Raw genomic sequence first — 19409 nt, 5'->3', positions numbered from 1 at the left:
TTATATACGTGCTTAATCTACTTCGCACCAAAGACCTACTTAAGAAATACTGCCATAGGTTCAGAAGTGCCCAAGAACTGACTTTTATAACCTAAGCGGTTCTGAACTCCTTGAAGGAGAAGAAAACTGATGAGCACATTCTCAGCCGTTCATCCTTTGGCATGCCCTAAAATGTTCTGCATCAAATCACACATTCTCCCCAGATGTGGTGATTTTAAAGGTCAGCTCTTGAATGCTGGTATGAAAAATGAGGTTTTTACTGACTCCCAAGTAAGCTGTGGGTAGTCACCACTGCCTTTAGAGGGTCATTTTATTTTTATCTCTGCGTTACGAAAAGCAACACCCTCCTAGACATTAGGGCTACAGAGCCGGCATTTTCTCACCTGTTTCCTTCCAGGCAAGACCAGGAATCCTGGAAGATGATTATATGTCTGAAAACTGACAAGAAAGGTATGTTTAGCGGGGAGAGCCATTCTCACTGCTCCATTGCACTGAGCTGTCTTCGATTTTAAGCTTTTATTAATGAAGTCATGTTTCTTTTCTAGTCACTAACCATCACCACTACCATCATCATCTCTCACACTCAGAATCGACACTACCATCTATATGTGTAAATGGGGCTGAAAAGGTTTACCTGTGAATTGGGGTCCCTGTGACAGTGAGGGTCCATAGGTAATTGAACCTCTAGATAGCATTTCAGCTCAGTGGAGCTCCCCTGTCTCTAATAATAATCACTGCCAATTACTGAAACCTACACTATAGCACAGTGCTAAGCACTTCACATCACGCTCACAACCCCACAAGGCAGGCACTGTGAAACAACACAACGTGGTGGTTTAAACACATTGCCTTTGGAGAGAAAGACCAAGATTCAAGGGCAGGCTCTACCATTTACCTTAGGAAAATGGTCCTAAGGTCCTTAGGGCAGGACCTTAGGAAAGTTATTTAGCCTTTCTTGGTCTTAGGCTCCTTGTCTGTAAAATGAAAAAAAAAAAAAAAAAAAAACGAATAACGTACATTTATGGAATTCTTACTATGTGCCAATGCTAAATCCCCCATTTTATAGATGACAAAACTGAGACTTAGGCTGACTAAGCTGGGCAAGTTTAAGGCTGATAAAGCTGGATAGAAATTGGTTGTGCCTGACCCTCAGTGTCCATGTTATTTGTACTTTACTGCACTGTTCACTCTCTGCTCTCAGCTACTGAACCTGGCAGGCCCTTAGGACGTATACCATGCCCTTAATGGTTGAACTTGGTATACGTCAGGTCTGCCCAACTTGCCTACAGTCATCTCCCCAGGGCTTGCACTGGGGTAGGTACCTTAATCTCCTCTATGGCCCCTGGATCAGCCAGGTAACACAGCACGGGCCTGTTGGGAGCCAGTGAAGAGCACACACTAGCAGCCAGTCATAAAAGGAAGCCAAGTCTTCTGAGCCTTACCGGTGGGAAACAGCACTAAAAATAGCCCAGCTCCAGTGAGGCTGGGTTGGGAATAAAATTCATCGTGTTTATGTTAAAACAGTCTATTACAAAGCACAAAACCAAATGCTATATAGCATTGCTTTAAACGACAACAATCTACTTATATTTGATATAGATGCATTATTTGATGGGCACAAAATAAACTTGGTAAGGGATAGTGAGAATTCAGGAGACAGTAAAGAACGGTATGACCTGAAACATCTCTGGTATCTCATGACAAGCTATTTTGCCACACTTACTCTCTGGGTCTGCTACCAAGAGAACTTGGTGTGCCGGCTACTGTCTAGAATGCCAATCCCTCTGCTCTCTCTCCCTTCCCCTAATTAGCAGAGTCCCCTACTCAGTAAAGGAGGGACAGGTAGGTGACTGGAGATGAAATTTCACTTCCCAATTCTGGATCGTGTACCCCATCAAATGAGGACACAAACGCATCTCCAGCCAACTGTCTCCTTGGGTAGCGGCAGTCTGACTGCCCGAGTGGCTGGGTTCTTTAAGGGAAGCAGGAATCTGGATGTTTATGTGATACTCTCCGATGCGTAAACGCAGGCTGTTTTTTAAATTTAAGAAAGGTGTAGACTAAATACATGTATTTCCCCCACAGACATGAGCCAGAACAGAGGATGCTAATGTATTATCTCTTTAGAGGATAGCATGATTTAAAGAGCCTGCTTCAGGAGCAATAACTGGCATCCAGGACACCAAACACATGTCTCTGCTATCTCACCTGGTCACACCTTGCCCTGACATCCTAAACTCTTGAGAAGTGCTTTGGTGTACCAGATCAGAACTCAGAAAAACTAACAGTTCACTCTCTGCCATTCTTTTACTGTATGGTCTTGGGCAAGTCATTTCACTGGTCTGAGCCTCCCTTTATTCATCTATAAAATGGGGATTCCTTTCCTTGTCAAATTTTTATTGGGCACCAAGTGTGTGTACAACACCCCGTGGATACCGGGGTCTGTGTTGGGGGATAACAATATGAGTCCTGCCTGTCTTCAAGTGTCCTTGTGAGACTCAAACACTACATCAGTGTACAAGCTGTAACTTAGGTAAATGTTCCATGCTCTGAGATGGTTAAGACCATTGTTACCTTTATGGCTGACCCATCTGGTCTCAGGGCTCTGATTCTACACAGAAATTCCTTCTGGGTAGGTGACTGTGGACTTAATTACAGGTCAACAGTTCCTAAAACCCAATCTAAGGGTCTTTCCAACATGCATTCAATCCACGACATGCAAAAATGTCCTAAAGTATTAACACCTACTCTATCAGTAAGCACATATATAACAGCAATTTGAGTCTGGTGGGTACTAGACTTATCGGGGTGATCATTTTATAAGTTATATAAATGTCTAGTCATCATGTTGTACACCTGAAACTAGTATAATATTATATGTCAACTGTAATTGAAAGATTTTTTTTCAAATTGCCAATTGGACCACTGAGAAAGTCTTCCCCCAGGAAACCACCTTCGATTATCCATACTGCTCCCTAAACCTGACCTACGTGCCCCTATCTTTGCACTTACCAAGTTATATTTAAATCTCTGTTCACTTATCAGTATCCCTCACTAGACTGTAAGTCCCCAAGAAGCAGGACCACATCTACCTATTTCACACTTGAATTCCCAACTCCTGACACATAGTAGATCCTCAGTAAATATTACTGAGTAAACAATGGGCAGTAATTGATTCTATCAGAGTTGTGGAAAAGATATTTAGTAGGAATCAGCAAGGTCATGCCTTTGCTAGATCACCTAGGCAAAGAAGCAGAATCCAATGCCCCTTTTCTTGCTGTTTATAGCCTTGACTTTTATCTCAGCAGAACTAAGGCTTCTTAATTATACTTGCAGGAGGAAAAGGTGAACATCCCAAAAAAAGTTTTTGCGAGAGCTAAATGTTTAAATGTTTCTAAAGTATGCCATCTTAAGGTACTCCCCTTGTTTTAGTCCAGAGCATGTTTAAACCTTGCTAATTAGACACCAACATAGGACCCCTGTATATAAACGTGAAGACACATCCAAAATGCATCAAAACTAGAGCAAACATTTTCTGGAAGTCTTCCAACAGCTTCTTTGCATACTTTTATATTAATGCAGCCATCGTTCAGCCAAACTGCAAACACCTGGCTTGAATTCTCAGAATCTTGAACTCATGAGGAAGAGCGGCCAAGATTTGAAACCCCAAATTTATTGCTTTCGCTAGTTATTAAGGGAGTGTCGCATGTATCAACGAACAGCATCACTCCTAATCTGCTTGAAAACTTTAGTCAGGGTTTCATATTTCATGTGCTCTCATTGGCACAAACAGTATTTATTCATTTATTTTCCCAAGCTGTTTCCTGCGACTTGTCTTTCTTTATGTTCACTCAAGGGAGGTGTGCTATTAACTCAGGGGAGGCCTCCTCCATCTTCGGGAAGAAGCTTGACATCTTTTAGGGGAGGTCTTACCTTTATTATTTACGGTTAAAATACTTCACTTTGCAAGGTAGCATGCTGTCTCCATCTAAAGCCCCTTTGTAATATAAACTGCAGAGTCTGCATTTCAGAAGGGAAAACCTGAGTTGTTAAAAGTTAGAGAATTACCCAAGAGTAGAAATTCTCTCCAGGGCACTCTCCTGCATTTGAGTCTTACTGATGTGACCACCTAGATATCTAAGAGTAAAATCATGTCAAAGACACTAGCTAGCGTTTATTGAACACTTAGCACTGTGCTAAGCAGCTTTACAACACATTGTTGCATTAATCCCCAATAGCTCTACAGGACTTGATATTATTATTCTCATTTTAAAGATGAAGAAACTAGGGCACAGAGAGGTTAATTAATTTATCCAAGGTTACCCAGCCAATAAGTGATAGAGCCTGGACGTGAATCCAGGTCATCTGACCCTAACACCTGCACTCTGAATTACACACTACACTATACTGCCTCGTTAGCAGGTCCATACAGGTACAGGCCCGAGGAAAACCAATAGTGTCACATATAGGCCCACTCTATTTGATTCCAGCTTTCCCTTTACTCCCTACTGGTATGATTATCTGAGGTCAAGTGCTGTAGGGAAGGATGTTTATGATCTTATTCAGGAAGAGAACAATAGGAGGGGTGAATGTTGACTAGACAAAAGTAGCACTCACTCCTAGGGACAAGATTAAGGTAAAATTTGAAGACTGAAGATTAAAAAACATACGGAAAGGAATTTTTTAATTTAAAAAGTTGTGTCTACTAACTTTTTTCCCAAAAAAAGAGGAAAAGCAAATAAAACTTATTAGCTACATATGATGTTTACCAAACTACTTTGCAACTTACCGGAGTGAAAAGTCATAAACTCCATATTTCTTGAGTACTTCCAATATATTCTTTCTTCTGCTGATATAAAAGATAAAGTTTCTCCTGACAGCACAAGTCTTTGATAAATGGATGAACACCTCGGTACTCCTTTTCACAAAGTCGGGACTCCTTTTTACTTAGTTCTCACTTGACTTGGCAAAATGACTTTTCCAAAAAAAACCAGATGGCTATATACCAAAATGTTAACAGTGGTTATCGCTGCTGTGATAGTGCAAATGATCTTTATATTCTTTTCCTTACGTATCTATTCTTTAAAACTTTTCCACAATGAATGTGTGTCACTTTTATAATAAGGAAGAGAAACAAAGATTTTTGTAAAGACTTTTCGGTAAAGGAGTCCCTAAGTCCCCCTGCATCAGCCCTCCCTCCAGTGCTCAGGGAATGACTTTTTATCAGCCGTATGAAGACAGACTTGCAGACCCAGGAAAGAATGATGAGGCCCCCTGGGTGATTTATTCCTCCCAGCATTCTTACTTGTACCTACTCTGGATGTAAGCCCCTAAATGATAGCATTTCTATTTCCTGGGAAACCTTTCCCTAGTATGAAACCCACCCACCAAAAATATTCCAGAAATGTGCGTATGAAACTCTAAGCAAATTACAATATTTCTAAGGGAGCAAAAAGACCTTTAATCACTGCGTGTTCAATCTCATGCCATGTTTCTTATTGTGCTCCCATTCATTGTGGTGACTCATAATGTACAGTAATACATTTTACATCCACTAAATGTGTCCTGGGTTTTTATATCACAGTTCAGAAGAATAGTTTTGGAAATCCTTTTGACTCCTTTATATGAAAACTACATTTGTGGAATGGGGTAATTAAATTCCTATAGTTCGATATAACATTACCTCTGCTATTCTAGCTCATTAAAAAATAATCCCAACCTTCTCTCTCTGCTTTTGTTAGAAATGGAATTACACTACAGATATTTCTAATACAAGTATAAGATTTGAGAGTCTACTCCATTGTAATTAAACTAGAAAAGTCCTTCCTTTGTGTTTCTGTGTGGAAATTAAAATGACTGCAAAAATCTTCTGTTCTTGACGAATGCTTTCTGGCTTACTTCGAGAAGAAAAAAGTAAGAAGGGTTCTATGTCAGGGCTATCGAATCACAGGAAGAAGTTAACTCTTCCTGAGAAGAATTAAAGAATTTCAGGTCTTGAAATGATTTTAAAATTATTTAGTCTGCAATAGTGAGATCAAGTACTATCATACCTGGGACTGACGTAGATAATGGCATGACATACCACGTAAGAGTATTTCACTGCATTTTGCTCCTCGTGAAGCACTGGGTAGAAGAATATCAGCATTTTGAAGAAGACACTTGAGTCACAAGGACATAATATAATTTGTCTCTGAGTACAATATTAGTAAGTAATAAAGCTGGCATTTATATCATCAAAAAGACAAGAGATAAATATTGGTGAGGATGTGGAGAAAAGGGAACCCTTGTGCACTGTTGGTGAGAATGTAAAATGGTGCAGCCACTATGGAGAATAGTACGGAGGTTTCTCAAAAATATAAAAGTAGAACTGCCATATGATCCAGTAATTCCACTTCTAGGTATATGTCCAAAGGAAATGAAAACAGGATCTTAAAGAAACATCTGCACTCCCATGTTTATTGTAGCATTATTCACAATAGCAAGATACAAAACTAACCTAGGTGTCCATCGATGGATAAAGATGTATAAATGGATATAATATATATTATATATATTATATATATATTATACATAATATATATTATATATATATATATATATATTCCAATGGAACATTATTCAGTCATGAGAAAGTAGGAAATTGTACCTTTTGCAGTAACACAGATGGACCTGGAAGGCATTATGCTAAGTGAAATAAGTCAGACAAAGGAAAACAAACACTGTATGATATTACTTTTATGTGGACTCTAAAATGCCAAACTCATAGAAACAGAGACTGGAATGGTGGTTCCCAGGGATGGGAGTGGGATGGGTAGAGCTGATCAAAGGATTAAAACCTCCAGTTACAAAATAAATACATTTGGGGCATCTAATGTACAACATAGTGATTATAGTTAACAATGCCATATTATATACGTGAAAGTTGCTAAGAAAGATCTTAAATGTCTTACCACACACAAAAAAAATGGAAATTACGCGATGTCATGCAGGTGTTAACTAACTAATCATTTTGCAACATATAAGTGTATTATTAATATATCGATAAGTTGTACACCTTAAACTTAACACATTGTTATGTTTCAATTATATTTCAATAAAGCTGGGGGTGAAAAAAGGTGTCACTCCAACTCCATTGGGCTAACTTCAGGTTCAAACCCTTTGCACCACATCACACCGCACCACACATTGCCCATCAAACATGCTGACTAACAGCTTCATCACATGCTGGGAGACCCCCAGCTGCTGACTTGGGGTGCCACTTACCACATGCATAAAATTAAGTAGGTACAGGGAATGAACAGTTATCAAAGGAGCTCTATTTTGAGTTTCTAAATCCCTAAAATATGCTGGTTCTTTTTCTCCTCTGCAGTTATGTGATGGTTCTCTGAAGCCCCTAGGATACGGGTAAAAATGACAAAGAAAGATTTGCCAAAATGTCCAGCTATTCCGGATGGCAAATGGATTTGTTTCTAAACATAGTGGGCAATCTAGAGCTCACTTTTTAATTCCAATTAATGGCTATGTTCTCATTGTGGTATAAATAGATGGCAAATACCTCATAATGGCAATGATGAATATCCTATTTGAAATATATACAAATAGATAGAACAAAATAGCCTTAGCTCCCAAATCAAAGTTCACGGACTACAGCGGGAGTCAAGGAAGTATGGCCTAGCATCACTCCAACAGAAAAAGACCAAGGGAAGGCAGTGGTGAGAACAATGAGAAAAGACAGCAGTGATGCTCTATAGGGCTAGCTAAAGAAATGCGGTGTTCCTTGCAAGGCGCTACTACTTTTCTACCTGCATAGAAGACATAAAAGTGAAAGTAGTGAGTTGGAGTAGACATTATTAACTTTTAATTAAGTTACTCTTAGAAATAACAAACTAATCATCCACCCAAATATCTCAATTAAAAAATGTATAAATGTGCATTCCTTCCAGTCTTTCGTCAGCTTTGTATCAAATGTTCCAAATAGTTGAACTAGTTCAAAGATGCTACATGGAATAAATAAGCCTGGAGCTTATTAAGTCAGGCTTCCTATAGATACGAAAATGGTCATTTTAAATGTCATCCACCTTCAGTAGAGCTGGGCATAAGTCTCCTAAAAGCATCCAAAAGTTCCGCACCCCCGGCCGGGTAGGCAAACCCATGAGAGACTGGGGAATAAGCTAATGTCCTCAGCAGGCAGGAAAATATTAATTGGTAATTCATAAACTAAGGTTACCTTTATAATTATACTTCTAATGTGAGTTACAGTCGATTATTAGTTTAAGACTGACTGTATATATTATTACCAGTCTCAGCATGATAAAGTACTGGTTATACCTGGAAATTCAAACACACTTGATTCATGGCTGTCAAAAGCCCCAGTCAATGCAAACTCGTTTACTTGTAACACATAAATTACCATTTTGATAAAGCATAAATGGAACCCCAGATTATTAATTTTCTGACAATTCTTTCCTGCAAAAAAAAAAAAAAATTTAGCTGCTGATCAGGTCTCTCCTCACAATGAATTCCACCCTTTCAGAAAATATTCTAGGCTTGTATCTCCTAAACTGTGTGCCTTGGAATATTAATAAAAATAGACTTTTGCAACCATATACTGTATTTTCTCAATTCTTGAGTTCAATTTTTTCACATTTTAACATTTCCAAAATGGAGCTTTGTCTTACAAACAATGTAAAAAAATTTTGCTAGCTGAATCTTTTTGCCCCCTGAAAAAAAAAAAAAAAAAAAAAAAAAACCACACTATTAAATTAAGAGGGTATTTTACAGTCGATGGCATCTTAAAATGGAGAAACATGGTAAATTTGGAAAAATAATTTTTTATCACTTATGGAGATTTGCTCTGTGCATTATCTTACTAAACGCTCTGAAAAGTCCTACACTTTAAAAACAAATCTGTTTACTTCATTTAACCCAGTGTTTCCCAAGTATATTTACCCAAAGATCCCTCTTTTTATAGAATTCATAATAACATTTCATGAGACTAACATTCTGGGAACACATTCTGGGACAGACTGCTTCTCACCCTTGGCCAAGATTCCTCTCTCACCAGCATTACCAAGACCCAGTGATAGAACCCCTTCCATCGGAAAGTGAAGGGGAACATGTTTCGGGTCGACAGAACTTAATGGATGACCTAAAACTCTCAGTACAGGGAAAATTCCAAGTGGGCCAGAGGTCGATTTATTCTGCTTGGGAAACATCTGTGATGTATTCATCCTGATTGCTTTCTCCTAGAAGTGACGTACATCTTTGTCTGTTCAAATGCCTTTATGATGTGAGAAATGAATAGACTGAATTGAAGCCATCTGCACCAGACGATGGGATTCACTGTCTGGTAAGAGGAGCCCCCTTACATTTCCTAACATTTAGAGGAAGAGAAATCAATATTTTTCTAGGACTAGTTCCTAAATTCACCTTATCAGCAAGTTTCTGTTTGTTCATTCCTATAAAATTGAATAAAGAAAGGCATATGGCAAAATAGCAGGCAGCAGGAAAGTGTGAGAGCAGACACACAAAACAGAACCAATGGCATGGCTCTCATAGATGCGAGGGTCCATTTTCAGGCCCAGAATAAGCCCTAAATAAACTCATTTCACACCATACAATGTGTATCTGATGATACTCTATTAATCCAGTTTTTAGAAAAGTATCAAATGTGAAAAGAAGGCTAAAAGATTACCATGTACCTTTTCAAAAACACACTCGAGCATCGTCTAACAGGTCCACCTGCCTAACAGGTTACCTGCTTCTCTTGGACCAGCAGCATCAGCATTACCTGGGATCTTGTCAGAAACGCCACATCTCAGACCCCATTGCACACCTTCATGATCAGAAGCTGCATTTTCACAAGATCCTTAGGTTATTTTATACTTCAGTTTGAAAAGCACTGATCTAGGAGCTGTAACCTTTGTCTGACTTCCTATTTACTAATGATTAGGGCCCAGATGCTGTGAGGTAGAAGTTACCTTGTGAAATTGATCAGCTGCAAGTTATTTTTGTCCACTAGACATGTAAATGATTTCTGCCTGGTAGAAAAGATAAGTTCAAGGTTATGGTTTCTTGCCCTGGAGAACAGAAAACCCTGCTGCACCTTATTCCAGGAATCTTTCTTTCAGTGACGATAAAATCTTGGTCTCTCAAATTCTTCTTTGAACTAGGTATACCACCCTGCGTTTTGCTCATTAATGAGTGAAATAAATCTTTGACATGTGCTCAGCCCCAGTGTATGACAGTCATGCCTATATCTCTTAAAAATTATAATTCAAAACCAGTCACCTCTCAACAACGAGATCCTTATTTCTAGTGAACACTGTAATACCCATCTTTTCCTAGGGAAAAAAAAATAGCCAGTTGTTCAGCAAGAAGTCATTGAGAATGTTCCACATGATATGAAGATGAATGTAGGTTGGGCTGGTCCTCAAAGATGGTATAAAGTTAATCTAACTTTAGATACAAGGGCTGGCAGCGGAGCACCTATAGTTCTGTTTCAGCTTGTAGACATAAATTGTAGCCAAAGAACATTTTGTTTTGCTTTAATTTTTGCATTTGAAGGCCTTCAGGTGTAATGTGTATTCTCCAGTTCTCCAGAGGCTCCATACTCCTTATTATCTCATATCAGGCTATTTCACACGTTTGCTACCGATCTGGCCCCTGGAGGCATTTAAGTTTACAACCCTTAAAGAAGACACTAATCTATTAAATCCACTTAAGCTAGCACTAACAGTGGGAAATGGCTGGTCTCTAAATTATAGCCCATTCTAAGCAGCCCTTACTGGGAATGTTTTTACATATCTATCATGCACAGACCTTGGACGACAATGATGAGTCTGAAAAGAGTGCAGCTGCCAAAACCAGTAGCCTTATTCATTACTCACCAGAGGGCAAATTATTTACATGTATAACAATGCATTTGAAATACATTTACCAAGCAGCAGCATCAATTTCTCCAGATACAAAAGAGTTTCATTTAAATGGTTCTCAGGGCGAAGAAACCATTGCCCACATAAAACAGCAGAGATAGCTTCATTATCAAAACTGAGCATTATTAAAATGTCAAAATAAATATCAGGCAGAAATATAGCAAGGGGAGGCAGTAGCTACAGGCAACAGTCTGGCCCCTCTGAAATCAGACCCAGAAGTTCAAAAGCAGCTCAGGACACGACAGAGTCTGGAGGCACCAATTCGTCCTAGTGGAAGTTGTTTTGTTCTTTAGATGGATTTGTTGACAGCACATCATAGACAGTTAAGTATCTGCTTTCACTAGGTGTGACTCTCTTTTTCATCAGTGCTTAAATTTACTAAACAAGGAAAAGCAGGCACTATCTAAACAGAGTCATTAATAATATAAATCTCATCTAGAGTAAAAGAATAATATGGCCTGTTTCATTGTTCTGCATAACTAGTGATTTCTGTGGTTGTCCATTTGTCCTCTCTATGGATTTTTATCCTTTGGCACATTTCATCTCTCATTTTATTCTAGTACTTCTTTTCAGGGGACTTAAGGGGAACCACTTTGAGGAAATCAGCCGACAATTATCTCTGTTTCTCACCTGGACACTAAGGGACCTCACTAACCACCACTATCCCCCCATCACTGGGCTTTATACCCCTCCTAGTGACACCTTAGCTCTGATCTCTTGGTCTTTGCAGTTGGGTCATTAAATTGGGTTTCTAGCTTCAGCATCTGGCTTGAGGGTCATTACTATGCATGTCATCCAATAGGTTACTTTTTCCAAAGTTTACTTTGAAATTGTCTGGCTGAAATCTAACTGTATTTTTAAGACCATCTTCCAGCAGTTTTCCATTCGCTTTGTTTTTAACTGAGGGACGGGATGTGGTTCTAGAAATCAATGGCAGTTTTAGTATCATTTCTGGAAAAATCGTCCTACCCTTCTCCCCCTGTGAGTCTATCCTCCATATTCTCTAATGCACACGGAAAACGCTCTCCAAATTTGTCTTTGGTCTGCAAACTACTATTCAAAGTAAGTGGACAAACTATAAAACTGGAAAGAATTGGAAATGCAAGGCTTGTGAGACACGAAAAATCAAAGAAAGTTGGGGTGGAGGCTGATGCGATATTTGGAAAGGAGAAATGAGTCGAGCAGGCAAAACTATGGTGAGACACCACCCCTCCACCCAAAACCTCCACTGCATTTAGAAGAGACTCAAAATCTTCTGCATTGAAGTCTTTTACAAGTTTATACTCTGGGTTTTTTTTAACTGTCAAAGCTACTGCAAGATTCCAGGCAGCTCGGCTCCCTTGGGAGACACTTCATCTTCCTAACCTGTCATCAGTCAATTCCAGTATAGAGAAGAAACTCTGTGCTGGCCCAGGGCCCCCCTTCTGCACCCCAGTCTCCAACAGTGAACTCAGAACTCACACACACTTAGCAGAGTTACCTGAAGTCCACTTGTCCTACATAGCTATGTATATCAATAAAAGCTGACTCTAACTTTGGGTGCTCTATAGTTTTGCAACTAGATTGTGAGTTCCTTGAAGCAAATACTACCTTTGAGTCTTTTTCTATCCCTACATCACGGTACCTAAGGTTCTTTAGCCACGTAAAGAATATTTGTTGACTTGAATATCTGTTGACGTGAATTGGCTTTTTGCAGGAAAGCAGATGCATTCCAGGGAAAGGACAATGAAAAAGGAGGGAGACAGAGAAAGAAATATAATTAATGACCTAATGCTTTCTAACAGATGGAAGTGTTTTTAGCTGTTGGACCTAGGGCAATCCATGGCCCAGGGTATTGGAATCATGCTAAGGAATGTAAATTCCGAAAGAAAACTTACTCCTCCTACAGGTTTCCTGGCCCTCATAAAAATGGTTTTCAAGGTGTGTGCACTAGTTTTGGTGTGTGTTTTTTTCTTGCAAATATATAAATAGAAACAATGAATAAAGGACCCCTAAAGATGTTCACAGCCTACTGCCCGGAACCTGCAAATTTGTTATCTTCACAGATATGCTTAAGGGTATGGACTTGAGGTGGGAGATTATCATGAATTATCTATCTAATGTAGTCACATGAGTCCTTAAAAGACCTTTCCCAACTACAGTCAGTGAGAAAAAGATGTGGCAATGGAAGGAATGTCAGAGGGATGTAACACTGCAGACTTGGAAGACAGAGGAAGAGGCCCATGCGACAAGGAATGTGGGTAGCCCCTAGAAGCTAGAAAAAGCGAAGAAACAGATTCTCCCCTAAATCCTCCACAGAGGAGCACACTGCTCTGCTGACACCTTCATTTTAATCCAGTGAGAACTGTGTTGCACTTCTAACCTTATGAAACTGTAAGATAACAAATTTGTTTTGTATTAAGTCACGCATAGTTTGTTACGGCAGCAACAGAAAACTAATGCAAAAGGCAACCCTGGGCTTCAGCAGGGCCCTCAAAACGGGAGAGCAGGCATTTCCTGCTGAACCCCCAAACCAGAGAGATTTCTTATTCCCGCTGAAACTGTCCCACTATTCCCCCTTTTCCTGTACTTCTTGGCTGACTTTTTCTCATCTTTGAAGACTGAGCACAAACTTCCTCTCCTCTGAAAAATCTTGTTTTTTATCTATATAGGCTATAAATGTTTGACAAGTGCGGAACATATTCTCTGCACATACTAGTTTGAATGATGGGATTAATTAATCATTTGATGGAATGTAAAAATAAGGGACAACAAAACTGCTTTCTTGTCACTGCTTTTAGGAAAAGAGTAAGATCACTCACTAAGATCCACCTACATTCATATTCATCAAGTCCTACCTTATTCCTTCTTCTCCTCTCTTTGCACACATACACACACACACATACGCACAGACGCGCACACACACACACACACACACACACACATACACACACATGCACACACACATACACACAAACACGCATGCTCCCACGCACAACCTGGCAGAGTTAAATCCCAGTTCGTAGCTATTCAGAGTCAGGTAAGTAAGCAATACATTCATCCCTATCCAAATATATGAGTTGTTGTGGGTCAAAGGCTGAAACCAGAAAATTTCAAGGGAAATTTGAAAGGCACAGAAAAGGTTCCAAATGTGGAATTGAAACCCAGATCCAAGATTTGAGAATTAAATAACAGGACTCATGTGTGGCAGTTTTAAAACATGTCTACGAACACTTTGACACTCCTTTCTCCGAAAGGTGAAGGCTAATCCTCCTCCCCCTGAGTGTGGGTTGGAGTGAGTCCCTTCTAATGAATAGAATATGGCCGCCATGAACAGCATATAATCATGTCACAAAAGGTATTACAACTTCCTCCCTTTCTCTCTCTCTCTCTCTCTCTCTCTCTCTCATCACTTGCTCTGGGGAAAGCCAGTTGCCAATGACAGACCCAGCCCACATCACGACGGCAACCACAGGAGTGGCCCCGAGCCAGAACACTCAGCTAAGTTGTTCCCAAATTCCCAACCACAGAAACTATAAGTGTTCATAGATGTTCATTGTTTGAAGCTACTAAGTTTTGGGGTTATTTGTTACACAATAATAGATAGTCAATATAAATGAGATATATTCCGTAGGGCAAAAGTTAAAAAGTAAAAAGTCAAGATCCTGATTAAGTCTACAAATATATATTCCTCAGCTCATAATGGTAGATTTTTTTTTTTATGAGCTAAAATTTTTTAAATCATGTAATTTTATTTAGAAATCCAAATCGCCAGCCTCTCTCAAAAACTTGGCGATCTGGCAACACAAAGCCCTGCCTTTCCACCTGGCAGCCATGAGCAGGTAGTGAGGATCAGCCTCCTGCTGTGGAACAGATGTGCTCTCCCAAAGGTCACCAAAGTCCCCACTACCCCTTATTCATCCCCTCACTGACACCAACAGCATGGTTTTTGCACTGCTGTTTCTCCGTTAGTAGAGAAATATTTGCCAGTTCCCACATCTCTATCAAAAGTAGGAAACAAAAGATATACAGAAAGGGTGTGTGTCTTAAGAAATCTAGGAGAAAACTTACTTCTTGGTGGGAGTGAAAAATATTCCCACATGTCTAATAAACCATCAATGTGTATCTCTGTCAAATACACACAACTTAAGATCCCATTTTTTCTTCCTTTGGTAGCTTTGCTCATTGAGGCTAACAGACTCGTCCCTGTAGGTAAGTGAGTTTGCTAAACTGCTGTCTCTTACCCTGAGCTCTGTAAATAAGGCACATGAGCTTATAAGGTCTAGCTCCCCAGCATCTTAAAGGTAGCTGCCAACATTTTTTTTCATATTGCTTGTTTTGAGAAGAAACTTGCTGAGACCATAGCATAAAGTAAATCTTTTTCTAGTTTTGTACTTACCGTAATTGTTTAGCCTGAGCTGCTTATAGCTGACTCAAGTTGTGCCTTACCACTATCATAGCAACTAATCAAAGAGATAATCTCAAGTACAACCCCACCCTACCATAAATGCATACCTTTTACTATGACTAATAGTTCTAGGAAATAAACACTAAAATAAAATGAGTCAGCAAACTACAGGCCAAATCTGTCCTACCACCAGCTCCTGTAAATAAAGTTTCATTGGAACACAGCCGTAGTCATTCATTTACATATTGTCTGTGACTGCTTATATACCACAGTGACTGAGCTGAGTCACTGTGACAGAGACCTTATGACCTGACCTAAAATATCTTCTACCTAGCCAACCCCTGAATGAGAAAGATAAAATACACATATTTCGATGGTTAATAAGCCAAGAACACACTGTGCTTCAAAAGAACACAACACGGAAAGGGACAGTCACCATGCCCTCTCCAGAACGTCTGCCTTAAAATTCACAGTTGATAACTCTAAAGCTTCCTTCACCTTCAAATGGACATAAATACAACAGTTAAGTTGAAAATGAACTCACCGTGGCTAGTTTCTGAACGTCTTCATCTGATGCTCCCAGAGACGCCAGGCCTATTTCTTGTGAAAATTGAGCAAACTTTGGATCCGCAAGTAGTGGAACATGTCCCAGGAGTTCGTGACATGTGTCTCTGATAAGAAAACCATGACAAAGAAATGTTCTATGAGAAGCTTTCAACTACCACTGGTTAAAATTCTAAACATAACCTTGTTAGTCTAATTAATTACTGTTACCAAATTTCATTAATTCTAAGGCTTTCATCACATCTTAACAGCTCTGAAATCCAACGTACCTTACAGTCAATGGCCTCTTAAATTATACGATATATAATATTTGTAATAAAATAAGAGCAGCTATTGTAAAATGCTTGCTCTATGCCAAGAATCTGATAAGTGTTTTATTATACCTATTATCTCTTTTAATCCTCAAGAGAAACTTAGAGGATTAAAGTAATTTATTAGTGCAAAATCTAAAGGTCAGAAGTGGGTAAACTACAGCCCTAGACCAAATCTGGCCCACTGTCTGTTTTTGTGATAAAGCCAAAATGGAATCCAGCTTGTCATGATTTCTAATCTCTTGTTCTTAACCCTTAAATCGTACTGCGTCTCAGGTTACACTTTGCCAGACACTGGGAAACAGCAGAGCATCATATTGTCATCATCAAAGTGACTTTTCCCATAGACAATCTATCTGCCTATAACACAAAGCATTCCCTTGAGCCTGCACCTTGGAAGACCGTCCCAGTCCTCTGCTTTCTTAGCCTGAACTAGGTGATAGTAGAAGCTTAGACCCTCTCTCATTTGGCTGAACTTCCATCTGGAGCCAGATGACCAGGCAAAGGCAGGTAGGTAGGTGTCACCAACAAGCAAGGCAGATGACTTACTGAGTCATTGCCATCAATCACAACTCTTCCCTGATAGCAAGCTACATTGGAATGCAGCCTCCTATGACTCTCTGGGACTAGATCAAGAGGCAGCAATATATTTACTTTCGTGACAAAAACTAATTAGCCAGGTAGTAATGAAAAGCTGTTCTCTGATTTTACTTGGGCTCCTGTGGAGTGTATCACTTTAAATAGGTGCTATGATATAAATGCCAGGTGCTACCACCATTATTACAAGTATAAAGTAGGTTAGGTGGTCATGTGGTTGAAGCAAGTGAACGGTGGTCAAAGGCACAAGATAGATGCCCACACAAAACAGATGGCATTACTCAATCAAAAAATCTTGTTCCCACAACTTCAACCACACCCCCAACCATGGCCAGCCTGGTAGACATGTCAGGCTGACAAGGCAGCCAAGTGAGATTTGTGGACATGATCCAAAAAGAAACTCCAAATCCATTCCTTGTCAACTGTGTGCCAATAGCTTTCTTCTTGTACGCAAATGAAATTTGTGGGAAATGATCTGTGCTGTTTGTTCGCCAATCACAATGTCAAAAGCAGAGAATCAGACTTAGTGAATTTTAGAGGATAAGGTGAATTTAAATGATATCTAAGCCTCTCATTTTACCTATGAATAAATTAAGGACAGAAGGGAGGGAAGATAACATATACGAGCTCATATTGTATACTGGATATTGTACTAAATGTTTTCATATCACGTTACTAATTTAATCTTCCCATACAAAGAAGTTGTATTATTCCCATCTGATGAACGGGGAAGCTAAAATTTCATAAACTTAAGCATCTTTTCCAAGGTCACTCTAAGAGGCAGCGATAAGATTTGAAATCAGGTTCCTCTGCATCAAAGCTATGCTCTTTCTGCTCTGCTGTTTTACCCTGTATTTGTATAAATGAGAAGAGGGTGTGCCATGGTTTAGGTTGTGAGGAGGAGAGTTCAACTAAGTTGGTTCACACAAATAAAACTGTAATATGCCGTAAGTCTCTTTTCCAGCCAATCAGTGGTCTTCAACCCTCAAATTACTTGAGGAGCCTTTTTTAAAATACCAGTGAATGGGCCCTACCTAATACCTAATTGTCCTGGACAATTCAAGCAGACTGTCCGGGACACACCTGAGCATCTGTATTTTTTAAAAATCTCTGCAGGCGATAGTAAGACACAGCCAGGGCGGAGACCCAATGTCATCACTTACGATGCTAGAAGCTCTGCTAGCAGGCTTCAAGCAACTAGTTTTTGAAACTAAAGCTGAATGTGATTATGTAATTTTGAGCTGCCCACATTTAATTTCACTACAATTACATCATTGATACTGGAGAATAAAGAAAGGAGGTGACATAAAGGTCACTAGATAGCTAATTATTCCTCTGTGTGCATTTGACTCAGTTAAAGGTCTAATTCTTCCACAGTAGGAGTGGGCCCTATAGACTCACTCCTGTGATCCGGTTTTTGAAAGGTCATGCAGTCTGCACCAATGTTGGAATTATCCAAGGTGGCCCACCATGGATAAATCTGAACACCCCCATTGTAGTCTATGATGTAAATACTAAAGCACCCTACTGATCCAGGCAGGAAAATGGGACAACAATAATTCCAAAAGTAGACCAGATGTCAAACTCCAGGGAAATACTGAAGATGTTTTTAGCTCATGGTATGAATAAATGAGGTGAGCAGAAACTAAAATGATTTTTGTGGCCAACCCGTATTGAATTCTTATTGTGGGTCAGGCACTGTGCACTGTGCTAAGTGCTTCATACATGTGAGAACAGGAGAGGCCATGGCTACCATGATGGTAAATTCTGGATTTACTTTTGAGCTTGTTAAATACTTGATGTAGGCTGCTGCAGAAGACATTCTTCTGTCTACATAGGTCCTAATGGAGTCCAAAAGGTAGAAGGGAAAGTGAAAAGCTGGCCATTACAAAGGAAAGAGGAAGGAAAATACAAGAGAGCCAAAGACATTAAGGAGTCAATTTTCTATGGTAGAAAAAGGGGTTGTCACCTGTATTTTAAGTTAAGGTGTCATTATAAAGCCTATAACTCGCAGCCAATTTAAGAACCTTTAATAGCATTACAATGACAATGTAATCCAACTATACATAGAAGAGGAAAAAAGAAATTATACATTTGAAAGGAAAAACAATCACACACTACAGCAGCGTAAGTTATAGTGTTTCATTAAGAATGAAAGCCTGAAGCAATGTGTCCCACAGAAGCATTCATGGCACGTCAGGGGTGCCCGTTGCCCTGTTCTAAGTAGAAATGATCGTTCTGTATTGTGCTAGTTTGTGCCCTCTCCTCAATCGTCCTTCCGAGCCTGAGGAAGAGCCGCTGCTCAGATTGCTGAGCAAGTACAGCTGCAGTACGTACAGGAACCCCACTTCTCCTCGAGCCAAGGTTTTAAGCACCTATATTTCAAGACCAGAAAGAAGGTTATTATTCTTTGGGACTTTATCGGAACAGCCTCAGAAATAAACACCAGATTATTCTCTATCCCCACGTCTTCAGCTAACACTGTAAGATGTAGACAAAGTCAACGGAAGTACAAAGGTCTTTAATATTACTAACCAAAGCAATTAGTTAACTTTGAAAAGTCTACATTTCTTTTGTTTCTTTGAGACTGAAGGACTTAGAAGCTGGGTTGACTAA

At 39.5% G+C, this 19409-nt stretch overlaps 1 protein-coding gene across 1 annotated transcript in view; it reads right to left on the bottom strand.

Moving 5' to 3' along the window:
* TPH2 (tryptophan hydroxylase 2) overlaps positions 1–19409 on the bottom strand; it is an 89276-nt gene that overhangs the window by 22203 nt on the left and 47664 nt on the right. The window contains exon 8 of the mRNA XM_019748931.3: positions 15866–15992. Within this exon, the coding sequence (XP_019604490.2) occupies positions 15866–15992 (127 nt within the window). The remainder of the gene's footprint in view (positions 1–15865; positions 15993–19409) is intronic.

Source organism: Rhinolophus sinicus, chromosome 1 (assembly GCF_057876585.1).
Source record: "Rhinolophus sinicus isolate RSI-liver-muscle chromosome 1, RSI-T2T, whole genome shotgun sequence".
Classification (NCBI taxonomy): domain Eukaryota; kingdom Metazoa; phylum Chordata; class Mammalia; order Chiroptera; family Rhinolophidae; genus Rhinolophus; species Rhinolophus sinicus.
The sequence above is the reverse complement of the archived record's forward strand: the minus strand, read 5'-3'. Positions and strand labels throughout refer to the sequence as shown.